Below are 25248 nucleotides of genomic sequence, written 5' to 3' on the forward strand. Positions count from 1 at the left end.
GTGCGGATGTGGTCTGGATATTGTCCTGTGTCCTCTGGTCTTTATTCTAGGAAGGGTTGTCTTTGTTATATTTTCATAGATATGTGTGGTTTTGGGAGGAGATTTGCGCTGCTCTACTCACGCCGCCATCTTCCGCCCCTCCTTCAGTACTCAAGTATTTTCTATTTTTAATACACATTCTACTATTTAGTCTACCTTGATATGATAAGCCAGACTATTTCTTAGGTGGTGTTTTACTCTTGAAAAGCATAACAAAGAAATGTGTTACCTTGAAAAGAATTCATTCCTGTCTTGAAGCTCTAAGATCTTTCCAGTACTTAGGGCTGACTGCTATGGTATAGGTGGGAGCATAGTGCTTTGGGAGCACAGATGAGTGGAGGATTTGTCAGGAATGGCTTCTTTTGGAATCTTTAAGAGTTAATGTGGAAGGTGAATCTGGGCAGAGAAGTTGGACAAGTCTTTGAAAAGGAGGGAACATATGTGCCGAGACCGAGTCATGACAGTACATGCAAATTCAGCCAACTGTGAGGTAATTTGTGCAGCTGGAATGTAGGAGGAAGTTGGGGGAATGAGGCTGGCCAAGGAAGCTAAAGGGAAGACTTGATGCAATGGACATTGGAGAGCCAGCCAAAGCTTTGAGGGTCGGGGTGGGGATAAGGGCTGGTGACAGATGGACTGGAAGGAGAGATGCATTGGCAGTGTCTCCGAAAGAGATGTGTGGAATGTAGGGGTTTGGACTAGGCAATTCAGAAGGCAAAGAAGAAATGCTTCTCAAGTTCAGTCAGTAGGAGGGGTAGGGGGGAGTAAGTAACAGATGATTTAGATCAGGGAGTCAGAAAGATTACAGAGTATCTAGCTTAGCTGTGTTGTAGGAAACTGAGTAAACTCCACTGTTAGATGGTTATAGGAAAAAGGCAGTTAAAGGAAAAAGACATTCTGAGCCTGAAGTTTGATAATTTTTATATTCAGATAGTTTTTTGCTTCTAAAGTAGTGTTTTTTAATTGGTTAGTGACTCTTTTTTGTATGGTTTTGTTCAGGCTGAAACAAATAATATGCTTTCATATTAAATGCATTTTTAAACAAGCAAGTAAGCAGACAAATATCTGGGATTTTATTTTATTTTTAAAATTCTAGAAGTTACTACTTATAGAGGAAGGTTCTGAGCTCACATTAAGATGGCATAGTGAAATGAGTACAGTCTTGGGGAATCTATTTTGAAATGATGTTCATTACAAAAACACTTTTAGTGTAGGAAACAGTGCTTGGCTCTTTGGTACACCTTTACGTATATTAATCAGCCCTGTGAGTTGGCCATGATTATTGCTTCTGTTTTACAGATGAACAAAATGTTTAGTTAACTTGCCCAAGGTCACCTGGCTAGTAAATGGATTTGAATCCAGTAGTCAGTGACTCTAAGCCTGGCCTTTTAACCTCTAGTTACACTGTCTCTGACTTCCCTGTGCCCCATCTAATTTTATGCCAGGTTCTTCCTCTGTGTAAATAGGACAGGATTAAAATTTTGTTTTCCTCAAAACTTCTGCCTATATATAAAATAATGCTCTGGGTGATGTTACAGATTTTGGCTTGTTTATTAGCTCATAAGAAAAGATAGCAATTTCAGAGTCTTTGAATTTTGCTTTTTCTTCTAGAGAGTTGAGAATTGTCTGGCTAATGTCTATTATAACATCTAATGAAGTTCCTGTTTTACCATAAATGTGTTATTTATTTTAGAAAATAATAATCTGAAATACATTTATAAAATAAACGATGGTCTATGTTATGTCCTTTGAGAAAAAAGTACGTCCATCTCTGTGTGCCAAGGTTGAGTTGCAAGAATGTTCATTACAACTTTGTTTATGATATAAAAATTGGGGGCCAGACTAAATATCCAGAAATAAAGAATTGTGTCATCTCTTTAATTGATAAAATCTTTTTATGAAAATGTCATTTAGAGTAGGAGTTGGCAAGCTTTTTCTGTAAAAGGCTAGATAGTACATGTTTAAAGCTTTATAGACAAAGAGGCAATACTGAGGATATTATATAGGTATGTAACCATATAAAAGCATAAAAACCTGCCTGAAGGCTGTATATAAACACGTGTCTGGCTGGGTTTGGCCTGTGGGCTGAACTTTGCCGATTCCTGATTGAGAGGATAATCCAGTTTCTCTTCACCCTCCAAAATCCGCATGCAAGCATAGAAAAAAAGGCCAGAAGACCATATTAACACTGGGTCATGAGATCCTTACTTTATTTACTATCATTGTCTGCCTTCATTTCCTGAATTTTCCATAACAAATATACATAACTTACATACTTTGCAAAATCATACAATTGTTATTGTTTTAACCAAACACATTAATCTCTGTACATATGAAAGTAGTCTTTGTGTTAGTGTTACAGGACTTCTGAGCTGCAGAGCTGTGGAACCCAGAAACTGCATTCCTTCTTTCCTCATCTGAACCTCTAACAGGGGAGTTAGGGAAAAGGTTTGGTTTATTTGCCAAGAAGGCCTCTTTATTTTATCCTAGATTTTATATAAAGCCAACATCGTTTTTACTCTAATACACACTTTTTTCTTGAGATTTTTAAAAAAGTTGTTTTACTTTGAGATAATTGTAGATTCACATGCAGTTGTAAGAAATAATACAGAGAGATTCTGTATATCCGCCTCCCAGTTCCCAAAGGGTAGCATATCTTGCCTAGCTCTAGTGCAGCATCAAAACCAGGGAACTGAGACTGATAAAGTCGAAGACCTTATTCAGATTTCAGTTTTATGTGTGCTCATTTGCACATGTGTGAGTGTGTATGTATATTTAGTTCTGTGCACTTTTATTACATGTGAAGAATCCTGCAATCACCACTGCAGTCAAGGGACCCTTGTGTTGCTTTTTTTGGCCACTCCATCCCCCACTCTACACCCTGGCACCACTGATCTGTTCTCCATCTCTGGGCTTGTGTCATTTCAAGCATAGTATATGAGTAGAACCTTACATGTGTAACTTTTTTAGATTCACATTTTTTCTGCTCTGCCTATCTATTTTTTAACTGGTATAATTAGATCATTTACATTTAAGGTAATTGTTGATGTATTAGGACTGGAATCTGCCATTGTTTGCTTTCTGTTTGTTTCTGTTTTTCATTTCTTATTTCCTTGCTTTTTGTGAGTTACTTGAACATTTTTTTGATCCCACCTTGATTTATTCATAGTGTTTTTGAGTATGTTATACTTTATATGTATACTTTAAATATAGTATTTTACTTTGTAGGGTTTTCTTAATGGTTGCTTTGGATATGAAAATATACATACATAACTTATCATACCATACTGGTATCCATGATATTTTACCACTTATTGTCAAGTGTAGAAACTTTACTTCCATTTATTTACCTTCACCCTTCCCACTTTTTAAACACAATTGTCTGAAATATTTACTTTACATTCATTAAGCACCCACATCAGTTGATATTAAACTTTTTGCTTCAACTCTCACATGTGATTTAAGAAACTCCTGAAAAGAAGGATAATTTACTATATTTGCCCCTATTTTCACCATTCCTACATTCATTTTAAATTTCTAAGCCTTCTTCTTTTATCTTCTATCTTCTTTTCTGTTTAAAAAACTTCCTTTAGCTATTCGTTAGGGTTAGGTTAGCAAGCCACAAATTCCCTTAGTTTTTCTTCTTCTAAGAATGTCTATATTTTTCCTTCATTTTTGAGGGATATTTTCACCAGGTATAGCATTTATGGTTGACCATTCTTTTCTTTTAGTACTTGAGAAATGTTGTGCCACTTTCTTCTGACCTCTGTCATTCCAAATGAGAAATCTATTGTTATTTGAATTGGTGTCCCCCTCTCCCCCATAAGTAATATGTTTCCCTGGCTGCTTTCAAGATTTTTTTTTTAACTTAAGTGTTCAGAAATTTAATTGTGATGTCTCTTAGTGTGAATTTCTTTGATTTAATTTATTTGGTGTTTGCTCAACTTCTAAATCTGAAGGGTTGTGTCCTTTACTGAATTGGGAAAGTTTTCAGCCATTATTTCTTTGAATACTTTTTCAGTTCCCTTCTCGTCCTCCTGGGGTTTTAGTTCTATAAATGTTAGCTCTTTTTTTTATTGTTCCACAGATGCCTGAGACTCTCTTCATTTTTTTCTCTATTGAGTCAGTTTTCTCTCTATTGTTCAGATGGGGTAAATTCTGTTGATCTATCCTCAAGTTCATTGGTTTTGTCCTTTGTCATCTGCACTTTCTCTGGAGCCTTCCCAGTAAGTTACTTCTTTTGGTTATTCTATTTTCCAGTTCTAAAGTTTCCTTTTTTTTTTTTTTTTTGTAATCTTTGCTGAGCTATCCTATTCATTTTTTTCAAGAGAATTTTTAATTGCTTGTTGAAGCACTTTTATGATGACTGCTTTAAAATCCTTGCTAGATAATTCTTGTATCTGATATATTTTGTTCTTATCATGTACATTTTAATGAAAGACAATTTTTGAATCATGAAGAATTTCAGTTCCTTATACTCTTCAGGCCCACTTACTTTGTGTCATGTGTTGTGCTAAATGCTTTATGTGAATTATCTCTAATGAACTACAGCCCTATCAGGTGTAATGTTAGGCAGGAGAGGCTGGCTATGCTGAAGTAACAAACAGTTCCAAAAGTGTAGTTATCACAGCACAGATTTATTTCTGAGTAGAGTCAGTAGTTTAGGGAGAGGAAATGGGTCACCGACAATACAGAAATGTCATCATTTTCTGTAGTGTCTTTCCTCTTTATGGACCAGAAACAATGTACTATAGAATATTTGGTCATAAAGCTGGAAATTCAAGCAGCTGTGCTTCATGGAGATGTTTATTTTTTAAAACCCTGCTTACTTTGAATAGGTTCTTGGTATAGTTATTTATTTAGAAGTATATTCTACCTTTACTTCAAAGAGTTTAGTATCCTGTATAAAAAACCTTATAATAGAGGTATCAAATTGTTAGCCTGACATTTCAAGATTAAATTTGGAGAGCAAAGAAAAGAATAACAAGGGAAAAACCATTAGGCTAAAGAGGAGTTACAAGAAGAGAAGAGTACCTAAAGGAAACTGATACATAGTAAGGTCTGCTTTGTGCCAGGTAGTTTCCAGTGACTGTTTATTATTTTTGAATGCAACTGAATAGCTAAATTAAGTCTTATTCTGTCTGTAGTATGTTCCTTTGAAGCAAAGATTACATGTAAATTATATTACCCCCATGTCTGGGCCATGACATGTAATAACAGTTAATTAGCGTCACCTCTGTCTTTATAATTTTTGTTAACATTATTAATAAACATTCCTCCTAACTAGATGCTCATTTGGATCTGGTTTAGTTCTTGCAAATATCACAATTAGGAGGCCTTGAATATTTTAGATGTATTAGTTTTAATAAGCCGAGTGGACTGACAAACAACAGAACCTATTAAAATAAACCTACATGCAATTTATGTTGAATGAGAAATTAATATTAAAATGCAACTTTTTGATGTATCAGCTGCAGGTAATGTTCTTTTTCAGTTTTGTTAAAATGAAAACCAGTCATTGTGAGAAATCAGGAGAGAGCTCTTTTTAATGAGAAAATGTATCACACAAAATTATTTATCTTACCTGGTGGGTAGAAGATGGTGAATCATTTATTGAAACTTAAATTGATTCTTTACCTGTATCAATTTTAATAAACAAATTTATAGTAACTAAAATGGTAATGTAGCTTGTTATGAGATTGATTGCTGAGAAAATAAGAGCATGGGGTTATAATATTATATCCTTCCAAATAGCCTTTGGGTTAAAAATTTGCTGTTTCTTTTAATGAGCTATTAATATTAACAGGTTCTGTTGATTATTGCATCATACAGGCATGGAGATACATTCCCTTTGAAGCATATATTATAAAAATTATATGTTTGGAAGTTTAGTAGAAACTTTCTGGATGCAGATACAAATTTGTGATCCTGTATTTCTGCCCTTTGTTAGAGATTGAAAAGCTGAACTTAACTCTTTCTGGTATGATGTATTTTTTAAACAAATTTTATAATTTCAGTACCTAGGAAAAAAATTATTTTAGGCAGTCCAAGATGGACTAATGACCATTTTATTTATTCATTAAACATTTATTGAGTTATGGTATCTTCTGAATGCTAGGATACACAAGTGTTTGATAAAGGCGACAAACAATAAACAAAAACATGTATCAGGTGGTAATAGATGTTGTGGTTAAAAATATAACATTGGGTAAGGGGACTATAGAGTAGGCTGAGGAGGTGCTATTTTGCCCTGGGTGGTCAGGGATGGACTCTCTTAAAAGATGACATTTGTGTAAATATCTGGGGGAAAGGTCTTCCAGTGGGGTCATGTAGATGTTTGAGGATACGGGTGGGGCTGGAGCTGAGTGGTAAAAGGGAAGTAGTGAGTGGCCAAGAACATAGCACCTGTAAGTCAATTTAAGGACTTTAGTTTTTACTGAGTAAGATAGGAAGCCATTGGAGGGTCATTGTTTTAGTAAACTCTGTACACTGTTTGAAAAGTCTCAGGGGTGGGTTGCGGGGCAGGTAGGAAGCAACAAGACCAATTAGAGGCTTTGGCAGAACTTTGGCTAGAAGTGATGAAGGTAACTTTTGAAATGTAGTCAGCAAATTTCCTGATTAGAATGTAGGTGTGTAATTGAAACTGAGGAATTGAGAATAAGCCACCAGAAAGGAGTTGTTAACTTAGATAGGAGAAGACTGGCTAGAACTGATTTTGGTGCTCAGGGGAGGTGGTGGTGATGGGGTAGATAAAAATTCCATTTTGGGTATTTTAAGTTGGAGATGTCAATTAGACATTCAAGAGAAATGTCAAATAAGTAGTTGGATAAAGACTAGTGCAGGTCTGGACTGGAGATGAGAATTTGTGAGTCAGCATTTAGATGGTTAAACCATGTAACTGGATGAGTTCATTTAGGGCATGAGGTCCAGTAAATAAGAGGCCTAATGTCTGGACCTCAGGAGTACTACAGCATTTTAGAGATCTGGTAGGTGAAGAGAAATCAGCAAAGGAGATTTAGAAGGAGTATCTAGGAAGTAGGAAAAGAACCAAATGAGAGTAGCTTCAGAGAAGCTGAGGAGGAATGCATCTCAGGAAGGAGAGCTTAGCCAGCTGTGCCAGATGCTGCTGAGGTGGAATAAGATGAGGTCTAGGGATTCACTCTTGGATCTGCAAAGGTGAGGCCATTGGTGATCCTTGAGAGCAGCAGTTGTGGCAACTCGTGGTGGATGTGGTCATGGGGCCAGACAGGGAATGGGCCCAAGAGAGACTGGGTTTGCAGAATGTCTCTGATGCTATCAGAAATTCTTGTTCTTTATATTACCAAACAGTTATTATCTAGAATGCTCTAGCAGGACTGATCTGTGGAGAGATTGTTAAAGGAGAGAATGTGTACTCAGCACTTGGCCAGTCATTAGAAGGTGTTCATTACGCCTGCTCCTCCTGTTTTATTGTTTTGTCCAGGTTTGTGCCAGGTACTTTCATGAGGGCAGGGACCCTGTCAACTTGAGTCTCATTAGTATAGCTGCTTGGGAGTGAATGAATGCATTGATTTCATTAATCCTCATAACAATTACATGAAACTGGCATTATACCTTACATGAAATTGGCATTATACCTATGTGTCAGAGATGGTGAAACCAGGGCTACAAGAGGTCTCTGTCAAAAATAGATATCAAGGATCACACCTGGCCTCCTTACTCAAGCTGAGAACTATTTTTTCCCACATTATGTCCTCCTTAGGATTGTGATGTAATTTAGGGACAAGCAAATGAGAACTGTCTTTTAGCTTTGGGTTTGGCTTGGGGTATCCAGCTCCATAACCCACTATTATTTTTATCCTTCTTTATCTTAATATTATTCTTGGTAATAGGCAGAATAATGGCCCATCCAATATGCCTATGTCCTAATACCTGGGATCTAAATATGTTACTTTATATGGTGAGGGAAATTAAGGTTGCAGATTAGACCTCGGAATTAAGATCGCCAATCAGCTTGACTTGCATATAAAAAGATTATCCTGGATTCTCCACATGGGACTCGTGTGGTCACAAGGATCTTCACAAGTAGACGAGGGAGGTGGAAGTGGGCAGAGGGATGTGATATGAGGACTCAACCCACCCCTGCAGGATGGAGGCACCCACAACCAGGGAATGTAGGGGGCTCTAGAAGTTGGGAAAAACAAGGAAACAGATCCTCCCCTGAAGCCTCCAGAGGAGTGCTGCCCTGCCAAGCATCTTGATTTCATCCCAGTGAGAATGGCAGTAGACTGTAAGATGATGAATTTATGTTGTTTCAAGCCACTAAGTCTATGGTAATTTGTTACAGCAGCAATAGGGAACTCATACAGTAAATAGTGTGATTGGATGATCCTGTTCCCTTAGCACTTTCCATCAGGCTATATTTCCCAGGATATCTCTCAACATAGTATCTGAAAGGATGGGAGTGGGGAAACTTCTGATAAAGCCTTAGATTTTAGTCTGTTGTCATAATTTCCATTGCTGATTTGGTATTGTGGGTATAGTTGACCTGTGCTGGGCTACTTTTAGTCTTTACAGGCATCCAGGAGAGGCTATTGCTTTAGTAAACAGGAGACTGTAGCATTTCCTTTTACTCTCCTAATAACAAGATTCACACTTAGATATCTTTGAAAACATTTTTTGATGATGTGACAAAATCAAAAGTAATGTATCTTCATTTTGTGTAAGTAGTAGAAAACAAAGAGGTAATTAGAAATGTTCCATTTGCTTGATTTTATGCTGGGTAATGTGATAGGAAATAAATTCGGAAGTAAGAATATTAGTTACACAGTTTAAACTTGGGGCCATAATACAAATAATGGTAATATTTTTAGTAATTGACATTCACTGGACACTTCATAGATACTGTGTAGTGATTGGGCAGCAAAACCTCATGGGGCAACTGTTGAAAGAGGTAAATGCTGATCTAAACAGCTCTGCCTTCTGGATTATTCTAGTTGTCTCTGGAGTTTTTCACCTTGCAATGTTAAGTGCTGGAATCCTTCTTCTCTCTCATTCTTATAGTGTCATCAGGTATATTTGGGGGAAGAGGCCAGCAACCCAGTCAGCTGCCTTAGCAGGAGCTGGGTATTAGTCAGGGTTCTCTAGAGAGACTGAACCAGTAGGATCTGTGTAGGACCAGTAGGATCTGGACAGAGAGGAAATCTGAGAGAGATCCAAGAGGACCTGAAAGAGAGGAGTGGGATCTGAAAGAGAGAGAGAAGGAAGAGCTTTATTACACAGAACTGGCTCATGTGATTATAGAGCTGGCAAGTCCCAAGATCTGCAGGCTGAGTCAGCAAGCTGGAGACCCAGGAGAGCCGATGTTTCAGTTCAAATCTGAACATGGGGAAAAAGCTGCCCAGTTCAAAGGCAGTTAGGCAGAAGAATTCTTTCTTACTTGGGGGTGGGCCAGGCCTTTTGTTCTAGTCAGGCCTTCAACTGATTGGATGAGGCCCACCCACACTGGGGGAGGACAATCTAATTTACACAGTCTGCTAATTTAAATGTTAATCTCATCCAGATCACCCTGACAGAAACATCCAGAATGATTGACCAAAATGTCTGGGCATGCCATAGCTCAGTCAGAGTGACAGAAGATAAATCATTGCAAATTGCAGTGTTTTATTCTCCTGTAGAGCCATATCATCTTTAGTTAAGACCATATTGTTTTCCATTGTCTTGTCTTTCACCCTGGCTAGAACTTCTGAATCAGTTTTGAAAATAAAGCGATAGTAGACACCTGTGAGTTGTTTACTGTTAATGATATGAATACTTCTCTTCACTGTTAAGTGTCATACGGCTTTTGATTTCAAGTGATGATTCCCAACTCATCAGGAAAGAAACCTCTCTTTATTTACTGAAAGCTTTAAAAAAAAACAAATCAGAAACCAGTGTTAAACTTTATAAATGCAGTTTCAGGTCTGTAGTTTTTCTTCTTTGATCTATCAAATGATAAAATCAGATTTCTTAAAATCCAGTCTTCGCATTTGTGCAATATTTGATCTTAAAAGTTTTCTATTAACATATACTGGGTTTAATTTATGGCATTCTATTTAGAATTTTTACACTTAAATTCTTACGTGAAATGACTGAACAGTATGTTTTTTTCCTTTGATATACTCTTTGGGAGTTTTGCTATCAGGGTTTTGCCATCTTTTCAAGTGAATTGGGATGTTTTTAATATTTCTCTGTTTCAGGACAGTTGAAATAACTTACGGATTTCCTATTCTTTCAGGGTTTTTAATTCAACATGCTGCTATATCACTCTAGGCCAGAAACTTTCCATAAGAGATATGTAGTATTTTGATGACATTTTTTTTCCTCAATTTATTCTGTGGTTATCTGAATTCTGTTTGTCTTTTAAAGTACTCACCCTTGGACTTATGACTCAGTTTTCTGGGTTTATAATGCATTTTTGCCTTCACCTTTATTAGTGCTCTCTGGGTCCCTGCTGTGACCATCTTCCTGCTACCAGCATTCTCTTGGTCCTGCAGGGCTCATGGCCAGGACTCCAGACTGTGGACTAGTGGTACTGCCCATGTGTTAGTGGCTCACAGTCTCTGCCAGTAGGAGAAAGATGCAGACAGATGGTGGCCAGGGCTGAAAATGTGGTGTGGAAAAACAGTGGGCAGAGGCTGTAGACAGTTGGCTCCTTCAGGAGAAAACAGTTCCTAAGGATGGGGTGGGTGTCTGTTTGGTCAGGGGTGAGGGTGGGGCTCTAAGTCTTGGGCACAGGGAGCTGGTGGGAATTAAAGAATCCCTTTCTACCTTTTGTTCAGGTTATATTTTCATGAAATAAATCAAGGTGCATCATGTTCAAACTCATCCCTCAACATATGTATCAGTTTATCCTTGATTTTGGTGACAGTTTGTCTCAATTTTTTTTGCTATTGTAGTTTTTTTGTTTCTTCATGGAAATTTTGAGAAACTGTGAGAGACTTTGGTAGGGGTGGCTAGCAAGGTGCTTCTTTGCACCTAGAATATGGAATGTGCCGTTGAAAGGTTCTTGGGAGGTATTTAATCTCTGAAACATAAACTAATCTCAAAAACTAATATTTTCCTTGTCCATATGACAATAAACAAATTATAAATGTAAATTTTTCATGAAAATTGACTTTGCAGGGTCCATTTCCTACTACTGTTAGAAGATGATAGAGCTTCATTTCTGTTAACTTATGAGTCATTCTAATTTATTCTTTTTCAGAATTGCCACCCCCTTCCCTGTGCTTGGTGCCCCCCCTTCCCCACCTGCCCACATTCCTCCTTTCTCCATGTCTATGAAATAACACCTAGTTTAGATGATCTCTCAGGTTCCTTTTGGTTGATATTCTATGATTTGGATTTTTCTGTGTGGAAATCTAAATGAAAATGTCTTTGAAAAGCTTCTTACTAAACTTTTGTTTTCATTGGTCTTTATTAAGTACCCGTGGTTTTGTTAGGTGAAGTTCAGAACAGTGAAAAGGCATAAACCCTGCTTCTGAGGATCTTGTGATCACCAAGGGATATTGGGAAGAAAGGAAAAGAGGGTTATGTTGGCTTTAGTGGCGGAAATTGTCCACCTGAACGGCATATCTTGAAGATTGGTAAGGTTATTCCATGTGGCTGGAAGGAAATGAAAAGCTTATTTGCTTTTCTCGTTTTTTTTTTTCCTTCTCTATATATTCTTATCGCTTTCCCAATATAAAATAAATGATGGGAGTGGATCCTGTTTATGGTATGTGGCTCAGGGCATGGGCACCTTCACCTTGTTTTTTTTCCTCCTTGAATTAAACATGAAATTCTGATGCTACAGGGCAAAGGAGAGACCAGGGTTTATGAAGACTGCGTACCTTGTGAATCTTAAGTAGAGCTCCTCAATTATTAGAGGCTCAACTTTTCCTTACTTTTCTAGTCAAAGTGTTACGTATGGTAAGGGAAGCAGCTTTGAGAGAGAAGAATCTTGGGTTGGTAGAAATAGTTTTGAAGAGTATGTTAAACAATGGCATTAAAAGTAGTGCTTATTTCCCTAATAAATATAATACATGTTTCTTTTAGAAGAGTTAGAAATATTGGCAATAGCACCCAGTAGTGATTTTTGTTTGCTCTCTTCTGTAATGGTCACAGTCACCCTGAGATGGGGATCCTATTATTATTCCCGTTCTGCAGATGAACAGACAGAAGTTTAGGAAGGTTACTGTTTCGGTGTTTGATCTTCTGGTTTTACCCCTATATGTGTACATAAATTTCTTCAATAAAATTTGGATCATGCAAAAGTAAGTTTTGTGACCTACCTTTTTACCTAGTAAGACATTTTGAGAACACTTCCTTTGTTAATAAGTAGTTTTTGAAAACGGAGTTTAATATCTGTATGATATGTAATCTTATGAAAAGTATGTAATAACTCAGGGTTTCTCAGCCTGAGCACTGTTGGCATTTTTGGTTGGATCATTTTTTGTTCTGGGTGATTGTCCTGAACACTGTAGGGTGTTTAGCATCATCCTTGACTTCTGCCCTCTGGATGCCAGGAATACCTTCTCCCTGCCCCCCAACTCTGTTGTGGCAATAAAATTAACTCTAGACATTGCCAAATAAATGTTCCATGGGGCCACAATCACCTCTGGTTGAGAGCCACTTATTTAACCATATGTATTTTATGCTTTTAAAAATATATGGATCTGAATAAACTTGTGAATTTTCTATCTTTGTAAAAAAGTAGACCCATGTCATCTATATTTATCAGCACTTTAATTTCAGCTTCTTTTTTTTTGGTTAATACATGTTTTCAATAATAGCAATATTGCTTGAAAGTAAAAAATTTAGCAACATTATTTGCATTCATATAAGAATGTAATTGCTTATCTCTCACCAGTCTGATGAAAAAGCATCCTGGGAGCTCTGACCACCGTTGTTTTATTGTAGATGACTCCCATTATCTCCATGTCACTTTCTTAAAAAGTTTGGTCACTGAGGCAGCTATAATAATACCTTGTGTTATTAATGGAAACCAGAAGTTACTTTTTCAGCTTGTTTATGTAGTAGTCTTGATATGTTTTGACATTTTAGAAGCATATAATAAAGCCATCTGTCCTTCCAGATAGTCATCTTTTTCTGTAAAGAAAATTATTTTTGGTAATAGAACTATAGCCTATATTAATTAGTAGTTGCACTTGCCCTTTTAAGGAATTAGCATTCTTTTGGGGAAGGGGAACAGGGAGGCAATACAAAGCTAATTAGGGTCTTTAGTCCTTGATTAATTATGAATCTTATGTTTAGGTTCTTCTTTAATACAATTTTTCCTCACCATGGACCTCTTCCACCCTTTTGGGAGAAGTTCAAGATTGACATGCCATATTTGGAAATGTCCTATATTGTACAGTTTTATTTGTCGGTTTGCAATGTTACTGAAATTTAACAAAAATTATTGATTTGCTTTTTATTAACACTAGGGTTGTTTTCTGAGGAAGTTCAAATGGTACAAACTGCATGTACGTTTACTGATAGCGTTATCGTTTAAAATAAATGTATATGCATAATAATATATAGTTCTTGACTTTGTTAATACCCTGTTGTAGTAAGTAGAGTTATTCCTTAAAAATTTTTTAGTCTTATTTTTGGGACTCAAGTTATGTGTTTTGATTGATATACAATATAATTTCAATTATGCTTTTAAAAAAAACTTGTTTGTGTTTGGCACAACTGTATTTTGTTTTGCTCCTTTCCTTCTACTTTAATAAATAGTGATCAAAATGAAATATTGTAGTATATCATGGGGCTTCTTTTTTTTTCAGAATAATTTTTAATATTTTATCCAAGTTATGTAAGCACATGGTTTAAAAAAAAACAAAACAGAAACAAGCAATATAGAAGAGCTTATAATGGTAGCAACAATCCCCAGCTGTGCACCTTCCTGTCCATGGGGCTTCTTTTTAAGCGAATTATTATAAAGAGAAAATTTTTTTTTAATACAGATTTTCTAAAATGCAAAAGTTCTGACACTAGATTTTGGTTGCTTTTTTAATATCTGAAACTTAAAAAAAGGTGCTGATTAATTTTGAATATTTCAATTCCTCTTAAGGCTATTAGAATTCTGGAAAGAATGTTCTAGAGGAGGAAAGCCTTTATTTTATACCTTCATACCCATAGTTGATTATTGATTGTTTTTATTAACACTTGGTTTTTACTGTGGGAGTTCAAACTGCTTTTTTTCTTAAACAATAAGAATTTTTTTTTTGAGGATATTAGGACTTCCTATTGAATCTAGTTTTAAGACATTGGATACTTATTTAAAAGGATATGCCCCTAGTCAAATATAGTTGATGACGTGAGACCATGTAACGCTTTCATCTTATTAAAATTCCTAGAAGTTCAGCTGAGATATTTCACATAGCTGAAGTTGGATGTTAAAAAAACCATTTCCATCGAGTGAGATTCTGAATTGTCTTGGAGTGCTTTCCTGGTGTTATTTTCCACTAACTTAGCTTGGGTTTTAAAAGGTATCTCCTCTCTCCCTGTCACTGTCTCTAATACTATCTTATTTTGTGAAAAAAACAAAAAAGAAAACAAAAAATATATATATTTTAATAAGGAAGGGGTATCCAGAAATGCAATTTCAAGCTATTTGTTAAAAGGAACAATAGAAAATGTAATGATCTTTCCATGATTCCCCTGAATTCACATGACACACATTTTTTAAAAGAAAATCTAGGTCTTCTTTTGGGCTATAGCATTGGTATATAAAATGTACTGATGTGTGAAAGATATGGATGAAGTTAAAACAGAGTTTTAGTTATGAACACCAAAATTTTTTTTCTCACACATGAATTTTAAATTATCAGGTAAAAAATGCAAATGTTCAAATCAGTATGTTACTGGAGATAGGTTCTTTGCATCATTGTGAGACAGAATTCAAGAAGGGACACCCCAAAAGCAGTTTTAGGAGTTTTAAGAGTTTATTAGGAAATAAGAGTTTAAAGAGAAGAAAAAGTACACACTGGAGAATTGAGCACGGGCAGATTTGAGGGCGAGTTGCCCCAAGGACACAATAGGAGCTTTTTTATATAAAGGGAGATGACTATTTACCAAGTGGGAATAGGTTTCCAAGGGAACAGGCAGGGTTTTCTTGGAGTTGGGGCTTGTTCTACCCTCACACTGAGCAGGGGAGGTTTTGGCTGTATTTGGTTCTCACCAGAACTGCCATGGTTCTGACAGATGTGATTTTTATATCTCTGTTAATGAGTGTATAATGTATTTTGGGGTGAAGTTTGGGCCAATTTCTCCACATTGAAATGTGTAGAATATAAACAACAGGCAGCAGAAATCCCCACTTCCTCCCCACTTACAATTGGCTTCCTACCTACCCTAACAGGTATACAAGTCTAAGGTGACAGGACTTCCTCCATGAACATTTACCCTGTGTTGTTAGGAACAAATTACTAAATAGGTTTTCAGGTAGAAATCTTTAATTGCCTTAATTTATTAAACCCAAATAATTCCTTCATGTTCAAATTTATAACTCAATAAGAATGACTATGTTAGGAAATTCAGTTTCAGATAGTGTTTTAGAATTCTATAGAATGGTTTAAAAGACTTGTCTTAAATTAAAAGTGCTGTACATTTAGTGAAAATCCTTGTTAGTTGAAGAATTGATTCTTTTTAAAGGGAAGCTGCAAATTTTTCTTGTGTGGGTAAATGTCACTCTTCATATCTTCGCTTAGCTGCAAGTCAGGACTTGTACTCTTCCACTAGGTTGTCATAGAAACACAGTTAACTGTCATCTCAACTCAGACTGTTGATGGTTGTATTTGTAGGTTTGCAAGATTATTAAAATTTAACAAAAATTATTGATTTGCTTTTTATTAACCCTGGGTTGTTTTCTGTGGATGTTCAAACTGCACAAAAGCCTTTTTTTTCCGTTAAAAAAATTTTAAGGTGAAACTCCATATTAAGTCTGTTTGATTTTTTTTAGATTTTTTTTATGTAAAATGTGATCCGTAGTGTGCAGCTGTAGGATAACCTCCATAAATTGTGTTTTTGAATCACTTTCGGTTTTCTTTGTTTATGGCAAGGAGTAGAAATCCTTATAGATTCACCTTTAGCTGGCTTTTAACTTAACATAAAAGATACCTGTCAGAAAAGCATGAAGTGCTACATCAAGTGCCTAATATTTAGAGTTTGAGTTTTATTTATGGTTTTTGAAGGCTAGCACAAATGCTTCAGTGAACTGTGTTGTGAAAGTATTTATTTTTGTATATTTATGTGAAAGAATTTAGTTTTCACTTACAAATAAGACAGGCAAACCCTATTTACAGTAACTTTGTCTAATGGTCCGTGGATGAGTGCTTTTATGCAAAATAGTCAAGAAGCTAGAATTAACTTTTCACATTGGATGCACATTTGATGTCCAGGCTTGAGCAACATGTGGCATCTTATTATAAAGACGAACATTTAGGATTCAATTTGTATTTAACACATTTACTTTAGAATGCACACATCATCTTTGCCATACTTAATATTAACTTTGTAATGATTTCGATTTCTTGCTTGTAGATGCACAAATAGAAGTGTTTATTTGTTCCTTTTTGTAATTTTCCTTTTTCTACGACTTGGTTAATTATCCATTTCATATTGTATTTTAACAAACCTGGTCATGATTTGACATATAACAGCTCCTTGGGTTGAGTTATCATTAGTTACCTTTTTAATTAATAGTAGGTATATCATCTCTGATTTTTTAGTACTCTGTGGTGAAATAGTTTGTGTATATTGGGGGAAGAAAAATTGACAGCACATCATGCACATGGAATACTGTTTTTTTTTTTTAACCTGGTTTATTGTTCTTAAAAATTACTATTCTTGTAGGTAGCCTGTGTGATGGCCCCCAGTGATCCTCATATTTCCACCTGTGTGTCCTCCCTGCCCACAGTGAATCATGGCTGACCTGTATGACCAACAGACTATTGTACTAGTGTCAGTGTGCAACTTCTGAGGCCAGGTCACATGTAACATTGGGGTTTCCACTTTGCTTTCTTTTGGAATACTCATTCTGTCCTAAGGACAGTCAAGTGACTCTGAGGAGAGATCCCTGAGGCAAGGAACTGAAGCCTCTCTCCAAAAGCTGGCATCAACTTGCTAACCATTTGAGTGAGCCATTGTGGAAGCAGATACTGTAACAGTCAAGCCTTCAGATGTTGCAGCCTCAGCTGACAGATTGCCTGCAATTGCATGAGAGACCTGAGCCACCCAGCCAAGCCACTCCTGTATTACTGATAGAAACTGCAAAATACTACATTTTTCTTGTTTCAAGTCAGTACATTTTGGCATAATATGTTATGCCACAGGAGATAACTAATGCACATTTAAAAACATTTCCCACTGATCATAGAGTGCATAGTTATTTGTAGGCATAAAAGTTGTGGAGGCGTCTGTTGTGCTTTGTAGCATCATTTTCATAGGAGATGGGGGCGGTGTGTGTTAAACAAGGCATTGGCAGTAGAACATTCATAACTGAATTTGAATTTTGGTTTTGGGTGTGTGTCTTGAGGAAATACGTAAAATGTGTGATCATTAGTCTTACTACAAATCTGTAAAACAGGATAATTATATTTAACTCTCCACAATGCTTTTTTTCTACATCAGAATGAAATATCTGATGTTAAATCTATGACATGATGTTTGATACAGCTTATCCTTCCCATTTATGCAGAAATTAGCCCCTTTCCTTGTGTAGATGCGCTTCTTTGCCCCAGAGGTAGACTTCTGTAGGCATTTGAGTTTGCAGCCTCTGCCTGGTGTGTCCTATCAGCCTTATAATCTTCAATAGGCCCAGCACCTATTCCTCTACAAGTCATTTTTCTTTCACTCAATTTTCTTTTCACTGTGATGTGCCTAGATGTGATTTTCTTCAGATCTGTCCCGCTTGGGACTGCAGAGCTTCTTGATGTCTGATCAGTTTTACAAAATTTTATGTTGTTACCTCTTTAAACATTGCTCCTGCTTTCCCCGCTTCCCATGTTCCTTATCCTTTGGGTATAGTAATTAAAATCTGTTAGCTCTTCTCAGTGTGTCCCATGTAGCTCATACATTCTCCATCTTTATTTTCCACCATTTTTGTCTTCTCTGGGCTTTTTTTTTTTTTTAAGTTTTCCATTTCAATAATCCTGTCTTCTTCTTTGCCAGTCTCCTGTTAAACCATCTATTGAGTTCTTAATTTCAGTTACATTTTTCAGTTCTAGGATTTTCATTTATTCTTTTTTACAGAATATAGTTCCCTGTTGAAAAATCTGTCTTTTCATCTATTTTCTCTTCTCTGTTTTTTTTTTAAACCTAGTAGTCATAGATATAGTAAAGCCCTTTTAACTCTAGGGCACCCATGTATCTGTATTTATGGTCTTTTTTTCTCCTTGATTTTTAGTCATTTGGTACAGTCTTATGGCATACATAGCAATTTTTTACTGAATTTTCTGTATTGTAAGTGAAAAATTGTAGAGGCCCTGTCAGTTTTCTTACTCCAAGGAGTCACCCTTTCCTTTACTGGACAGTCGGTTTGGGAATTACGTACCTTTGCAGGCTGGGGATGAATGGAGTCAAAGATTTTGGTAAATTATTTTTCATGTCCCCTGGGGACCAGGAGTTCCAATTGAGAGTCTTTGGTATTCACCAGGACCTCATTTGCTGATGGCTCCTGAACTCAAATGCTTCTCAGCACATCAAGGCAGCTGGTTTTCATTTTTTTGAGGTGTTCTGTTTAGTCTTTTAGCCTCACACCACATATAGCTTTGGAAATTGGAAGCTGTCTTACAGGAAAAAGTGGCTGTATAACAAGCTCACTTCTCTGCCTCTCTCTTCCACTGGGATCTTAGCTGTTTAAGTCTCCAATTTTGTCACTTTATCCTCACAAGTACCAAAAGATTTGCTGTTTTCCCTACCCTCAGCAGTGACCATGTTCCCTAGCAGAGCTTGGGTTTTGAGCCTCTGGTCCTGTACCCAGAATTGGTAAATACCTCCAGGAAGAATGGCTCTCTAATGCCAGCTCACCTCTCCATAGTTTCTCCACCACCATGGAATTATAGCCCTTCTAGTTCAGGTTGCCTCACAGCCCATTAATTGGTGCTTTAGACTGATGTTGCCATATATTTCATTCAGCCTTTCTAGTTATTCTGGGTGAGAGCATTAATGTGCTTCAGGCTACTCAAATGTCAGCTGGAAGGTGAAGACTGTACACTTATATATATACTTATTTTCAAAGGGAATGTCAGTGAGTAGATTATTTTGTGAACTTACATTTTGGCCAGCTTTATCTTTTCACAGTTGTCAGTACATGCACATTTTTTGGTTTCTCATTACATACTGAAAATATTCTCATTACATAATCTTACTACATAAGATTGTACTACAAATAAAATATTTTTCTGAATCATTGTAATACTTCATATAACTATCCTTGATTTATTAATTCACAGCCATTATAGTCAATGTAGATTCCTAACTTTATTCCGTAACTGTGAAGATTAAGGATACCATGTGATGCTATATCAACAGTGAACTTGGTAATAATACATATGAAACAATTAAGAAAATTTTAATGCCTAATAGATTTATTTATGAGAGTAAATATATTTTCTAACATAAGCTAAATAAGTAATGATCATGGTTTATCAGTTATTTAAATATTACACTCTTTTATCTGAAGGATAGGATATATTTTGCTTTATATAAGATTTCCAACTTTCTTCAGTTTTTTAAATTTTATTTTTCTAACTAAAATGAGATATTCTCAAATCTGATAAAAATATTTATAATCTTGAAATATAAAATTCATGTTTTGGAGTTTTATTATATTCCTATGTTTTACATCCATGCAGTCACACAAGTATATGCCCACACAGCTCTTATTGGCATATGTCTGCATAGTGGGCCAGTTCTGTGACTATGTACTCTAACATGCCAGAGTTGATTACTGTCAACAGTAGGTAGGTAGGTCTAGTCCTATTTTCAGTTTTTGAAGTCATTCTACCAGTGAAGTTGTAGCAGTTGATATACTGAATTGGAAGAATGAATCATGCAGATCTTAACCTCTAGCCACAGCTGTCTATAATCATTGAGGGAACCATCTCTGGTACATGTGTTAATAACACAACAAATGGGTTGTTAAAATAAATGTGTTTTAATAAATGTGTTTTGACAGTCTTTGACTATTTCAAGTAAGTCCAGGACAGCCCTCATTTTCTCTGTTTTTTTCCATGCAGGAAGAAGAGAGTGAAGAGGAACCCAAACTGAAGTATGAAAGGCTTTCCAATGGGGTGACGGAAATCCTTCAGAAGGATGCAGCTAGCTGCATGACTGTCCATGACAAGGTAAGGTAGCTATTGTGGAGGATTCCTCTGTAAGCTGTTGCTAATGTAAATTTGTTTATATATGGAAATCTTGACACTTTAGTGGAGTTTTTTTACAGTAATTGTGTCTCCCTGCCACTCCACTCCTCTTCGTCACCAACAAAAAGTCAAAACAAACCCCAAAAATATTATATATATGTATCAGGCCCACACCACATTCCAAGAGTGTAGCAAGTATAATTTAGATGATGATGGATGTGAAAGATTAATTGCAAGTGGTTCTTGCAAACTCTGTCATTTAATTCCTCAAATCTTAAGTAATAGAGCTGGAAAGTATTAAGAGTAGAAGTAGTGTGGAGCTCAGTGCTTTCATAAGAATAGAAGATATTATGTTAGAGGCATTAATAATCTGTAGAAAGGCCCCCAGATTATCGTGTATATACCATATGAATGGATTGCTATATTCCACCTTTGGGTCTTTGCTGTTCCAAAGCCCCTACCAACTTTCTGAGTCCAGGCTGAGTACTGTACAGCACCCTTACTCAACCTATTCTTGGACCAAGCAAATTGTGTCCTAAGTGGAGTGTTGGAGGCCAGGCAGTTTCAGCCATTGCTCTCTTCTTCCCCATGAGCCCTGTGTGGGGAGCCTTCGTCTCTCCACAAAAGCAAATGCCCATCCATGGTCTACCTCCTAGCTTTATCCTGTGTTACCAGCAGTGTTGCCTCTTCCTCTTCCTCCTCACCCTCCTTTTTACTCGTATTTCACTCCTTTGTGAACAGATTCCTGTATTTACTCAACATGGTAATAGAACGTTTGCTCTCTCTTGTTCTGCTGGAAGCCCACTCCTTTGAGGCACGTGCTATTTGGCAGCACCATGTGCCCCTCCCATTGCTGCCGTCTCCTAATCTCCTTGTCACTTTCTTCATTCACTAACAATCAACCTTGTCGTTCTTCAACCTGCCTGCCAGTGTCCCTCACCTCTGCCTTGTTCATCTCTCTACCACCATACCAAGGCCATGCTCTCAAACTTTTGTGTTAATTTTTCCCACTGACTCTGTTCTGTGACTTTGTGGAGCCCTGATCTCTAATCCATCCTTTGTTTTCCTTTTATTTTTGGTCTCTATCAAAATGTTAACTATCCTAATTCCACCAGCATCTGCAGTTCTCTTACATCTCTTTCCTTTGTTGTGTCCATCAAGCCACTAAAAATGCTGTTACTTATTTGTCCTTCATCAGCTCCTTCAGTCCTCAATCTGCCTTCTCAACCACTGTATTTCACTCTCAGAGGATGGAGTCATTTCTGTCTAATTAAGAAAACAGAGTCTCTCAAGCATGATCGGTCTCCATTCCTGACCCCATGTCCAACTCCTTTGAATCTGTGCCCATCCTTTCCCACTGGAGTAATTCTTCCTGCTCAAAGATCTTTTCATCCACTTTTTTCTTCACCTCATCACATTTCCTTTTCTCCTAGTAATACCTGCTATCATGGAACAGACCTAGCCGTAGCCCCAGGTGACCACTAATCTTTCTGTCTCTGCAGATTTGCCTAAGTGGGATATTTCATATAAATGGAATAATAAGTTGTCTGGTCTCTTGTGTCTGACTTCTTTTATGTAGCATAATGCTTTTGAGGTACCCAGGATGTGTACGCCATTCCTCTTTATTGCTGACCCAGCAGTATTCCATTGTGTGGGTGTACCATAGCTTGCCCATCCCTTTCCCTGTTCATGGACATTTTGCTGCTTTCAAAACTGTGGATCTCACCTTTCTTCTAAAAATTTCTTTATCATTATATCATTCTTTCATTATTTTCTTGATCATTTCTATTATTCCTTCTTTTGCTCTTTACCTTCATTTTTTTTTTTACCTTTCCCTTACACATTAGTTTTTCCAGGATTTGGTCCATTGACCACCTTTCTTCTTAATTTGTACTTTTCTTGATTTTAAATTTCACAATTTCTATGACCACCTACACACTGATGCTCCCTAGACAGGTGTGCTTATTTATCCAGGTGCCTCTTAAATAATTTTACCTTTTCTTCTGTTTTTATCTGGAACTCAGCATATCCATAAAGAGCTCATCTTCTTTTCCCTGTAACCAGAATGATCTCTTGAAAAATGCAGATTTTAAAACCCTTGTATGATTTTCATCATCTACTAAATAAAGTCTGAGCTCCTTACTGTGGTATGTAAGCCCCTCTGAGGTCTTGCCTCTTGTGTACTTGGCCTTATGTCTCCTGCTTTCTGCTGTAAGCTTGGTGCCCTGGCAGCAATGCTTGGCTGTGTTTACTCACAGCACCTCTTCTGCCTGGATTCCACCTCCATCTCACCTGCTTGAATCTACCCCCACCCCAAGCGCCTTTTCTTGTATTTAGTTCAGGCACTTGTCATTTCTCCCTGGAACTAATGCACACACACTGTGAACAAATCTGTTTTCGTTGAGATTTGTTTTCACTCTGGTCCATGCATAACACTTCTTTTCACTAATCTTCTAGAAATTCAAATCTGGCCATATAATCCTTCCTAGAATTCTTATTGGCTTCCTGGTGTCTTCATGGTTTGGGCTCCCTCTACCTCCTTCTAGTTTCCTACCTTTCATCTCTCCATAAATATTCAAATGCCTACTATTAACCAACCTTTGCAGCTTCATTGCCTGTCTCCTCCCCTGGGCAGGAACTGGGTGCTCCTGCCACATAAAGCAACTTGTAATTTCTTGACTTAGTCCTGCTTGTTTTGTGACTCCATGCCTTTGGGGAAGTAGTTTCCACTCTAGCTAACATGGTCTTTACCACAAGTCTGCCCACCTGCCTCAGTACCGGAATGGGTGAATCTCTGTTAACTCCTTCCCAGTTCAGCTCTGACATTCCATAGGGTCTTAGAGATATTTCTGTTTTAAGCATAGTCTTTCAATTGATTTTAATTAATCAGTTTTTTTATATCCACCTTCATTCTCATACCATCACCCTTTTAAGTCACATTTGCTTATTGTCTAAGCATATTATTGGTGCATCTCGTGTGTTTGTTGAAGGAGCTTTGAATAGATGAAATGGAGAACAAAGTTTGCCTGCTTAGAGGTCAAACTTACTCACACCATACTTAAACCAGCTTGGCCAAGGAGTCTGACAGCAGGAACTGTAGTCAATGCTAACTTCTAGAGCATGCCCTCTTCATCTGAGGCCCTTGTTTCTGACCCACCAGAGAGTACTTTAGCTCTTAATTCTGGCCCTAACTCTGCCACTCATAGACTGTTTCCCCCAGGGCTTATTTAATCATGTGTAATTAAAGGCACATTTTGCCCTAATGCCCTGAATAATGTAAAACACTATTCAAAATGTAGCTGACCACATTTGAACTGTGCTCCTTGTTTCCTTTGTGGTATCCAAAGGACTACTTATTACATCTTCTCCTTGCTTACTTACAAAAGGTCCAGTCATTCAAAGTAAAAGTGGTTACACTTGGGGGAGGTTCAGAAGGACTGGATGCCCAATCCGATAGCTTATGAAATGAGTCTAGCTTCTCTAATTAAACATGAAGGGAGCTAATTAATATATTTATCCTTTACCCCTCCTGGATCTTAAGCACTCTCAGGTTAAGAAAAAACATGTAATAGTTAAAAAGCTCAAGGCTTTTAGTGACTGGGAAGAGTCACATTTAAAGGATTTGTGTCTGATTTTGCTTTTTTTTTTGTATTTTAAGTAGCTGAAAGCATTAGCAAATCTAAGCATGACCCATTAGTAACTTTGATAATTTTTTAAGGTCTACACAGTTGGCTTATCAAACTATTTTTTAAGAGTGCATGAAGTTATTCATTTTTAAAAGGGAGCACCAGCCACTTATCTAAGGTAAATGATAAAATGATTTTGTAAACAAAGGGTAGCTGATCATATAAATCACTGCATTTTTTTCCCCAAGTGTCCTGAAGTAACTATAGTTTTAGGTTAAAACTGTAAAATCAAAACAATTATTTTGTGTTTCCTTTCTATCTTAAATATCAAATGATTGAAGCTAGTAACTTTGAAAGAACAAAGAAAAAAAGGGAAGGAATTAATATTTGGGTAAAGTATCCTGCATAGAACCTTTAAAGCATTGATAACAAAATATCAACAGTTCAAGAATGACCTTCACAGAGGTATATGAGAATGACCCAGTATTAAAGCATTTTAAGTACCCAAGCCCCCTCAGTTTTCTAACAGTCTAAATGCAGTATTTGTGAGGAGAATCAATACCGTTGAGTACTTGGGGTGCAGTGAGCTCTTAGGACTCATTCTTTTCCCATGGAAAGCCTCAAAATGAAGGGAGAGTGGTTTGTTTTTAGTTTTTTATTCAAATATTGTCAGAGTGTCACTGTGGAGAGAAAATACAATCATGTGAGTTATCTTAGTTCTGATTAGAATGTTCTTGTGCTCTGGAGGCAACATCCGGTTGGGTTTAAATATTCAGGCTAATTTCCCCCTAGAATTACTCTTGGCTCTCCCTGTCCAGGCCCAGGTCTCCTGTTTGCAGCGGGCTTGCTGTCTGCCCTGGATGGGTAATCGGCATGGCAGCCAGTGCATTGGAGCAGACCTGCACTGTGGAATCGTCATACCTAGTTATGTCTGCACACCTGATGTTTTATTAACCAGTATTGATTTTTTTACCCGGGGGACTTTCTTCTTCCTCAAAAAAGGCAACCTTGCAGGAGTGAAAGGCATTGCAGGGGATGAATCTCTAATGAACTCCTTCTTTCCCTTTTTTGTGACTTCTCTTTAATGTAGCTTCATATTCTAAGTGCTTGAACTGCAGTTTCATTTTTAAGCAATTCCATCTTGATAAATACTTTCAAATCATGACTTTTTGTAAGGTTATTTTTTAAAGATTGTGTTGCTCGACTGAAATGCT

The 25248-nt window shown here is 36.9% G+C and overlaps 1 protein-coding gene across 2 annotated transcripts in view; it reads left to right on the forward strand.

Annotated features, from left to right (window-relative positions):
- Positions 1 to 25248, forward strand: part of VPS41 (VPS41 subunit of HOPS complex) — a 187448-nt gene that overhangs the window by 22204 nt on the left and 139996 nt on the right. For both annotated transcript variants that reach the window (XM_036918927.2, XM_036918929.2), the window contains exon 3: positions 20283 to 20390. In XM_036918927.2, the coding sequence (XP_036774822.1) occupies positions 20283 to 20390 (108 nt within the window). The remainder of the gene's footprint in view (positions 1 to 20282; positions 20391 to 25248) is intronic.

Source organism: Manis pentadactyla, chromosome 7 (assembly GCF_030020395.1).
Source record: "Manis pentadactyla isolate mManPen7 chromosome 7, mManPen7.hap1, whole genome shotgun sequence".
NCBI classification, from domain to species: Eukaryota; Metazoa; Chordata; class Mammalia; order Pholidota; family Manidae; genus Manis; species Manis pentadactyla.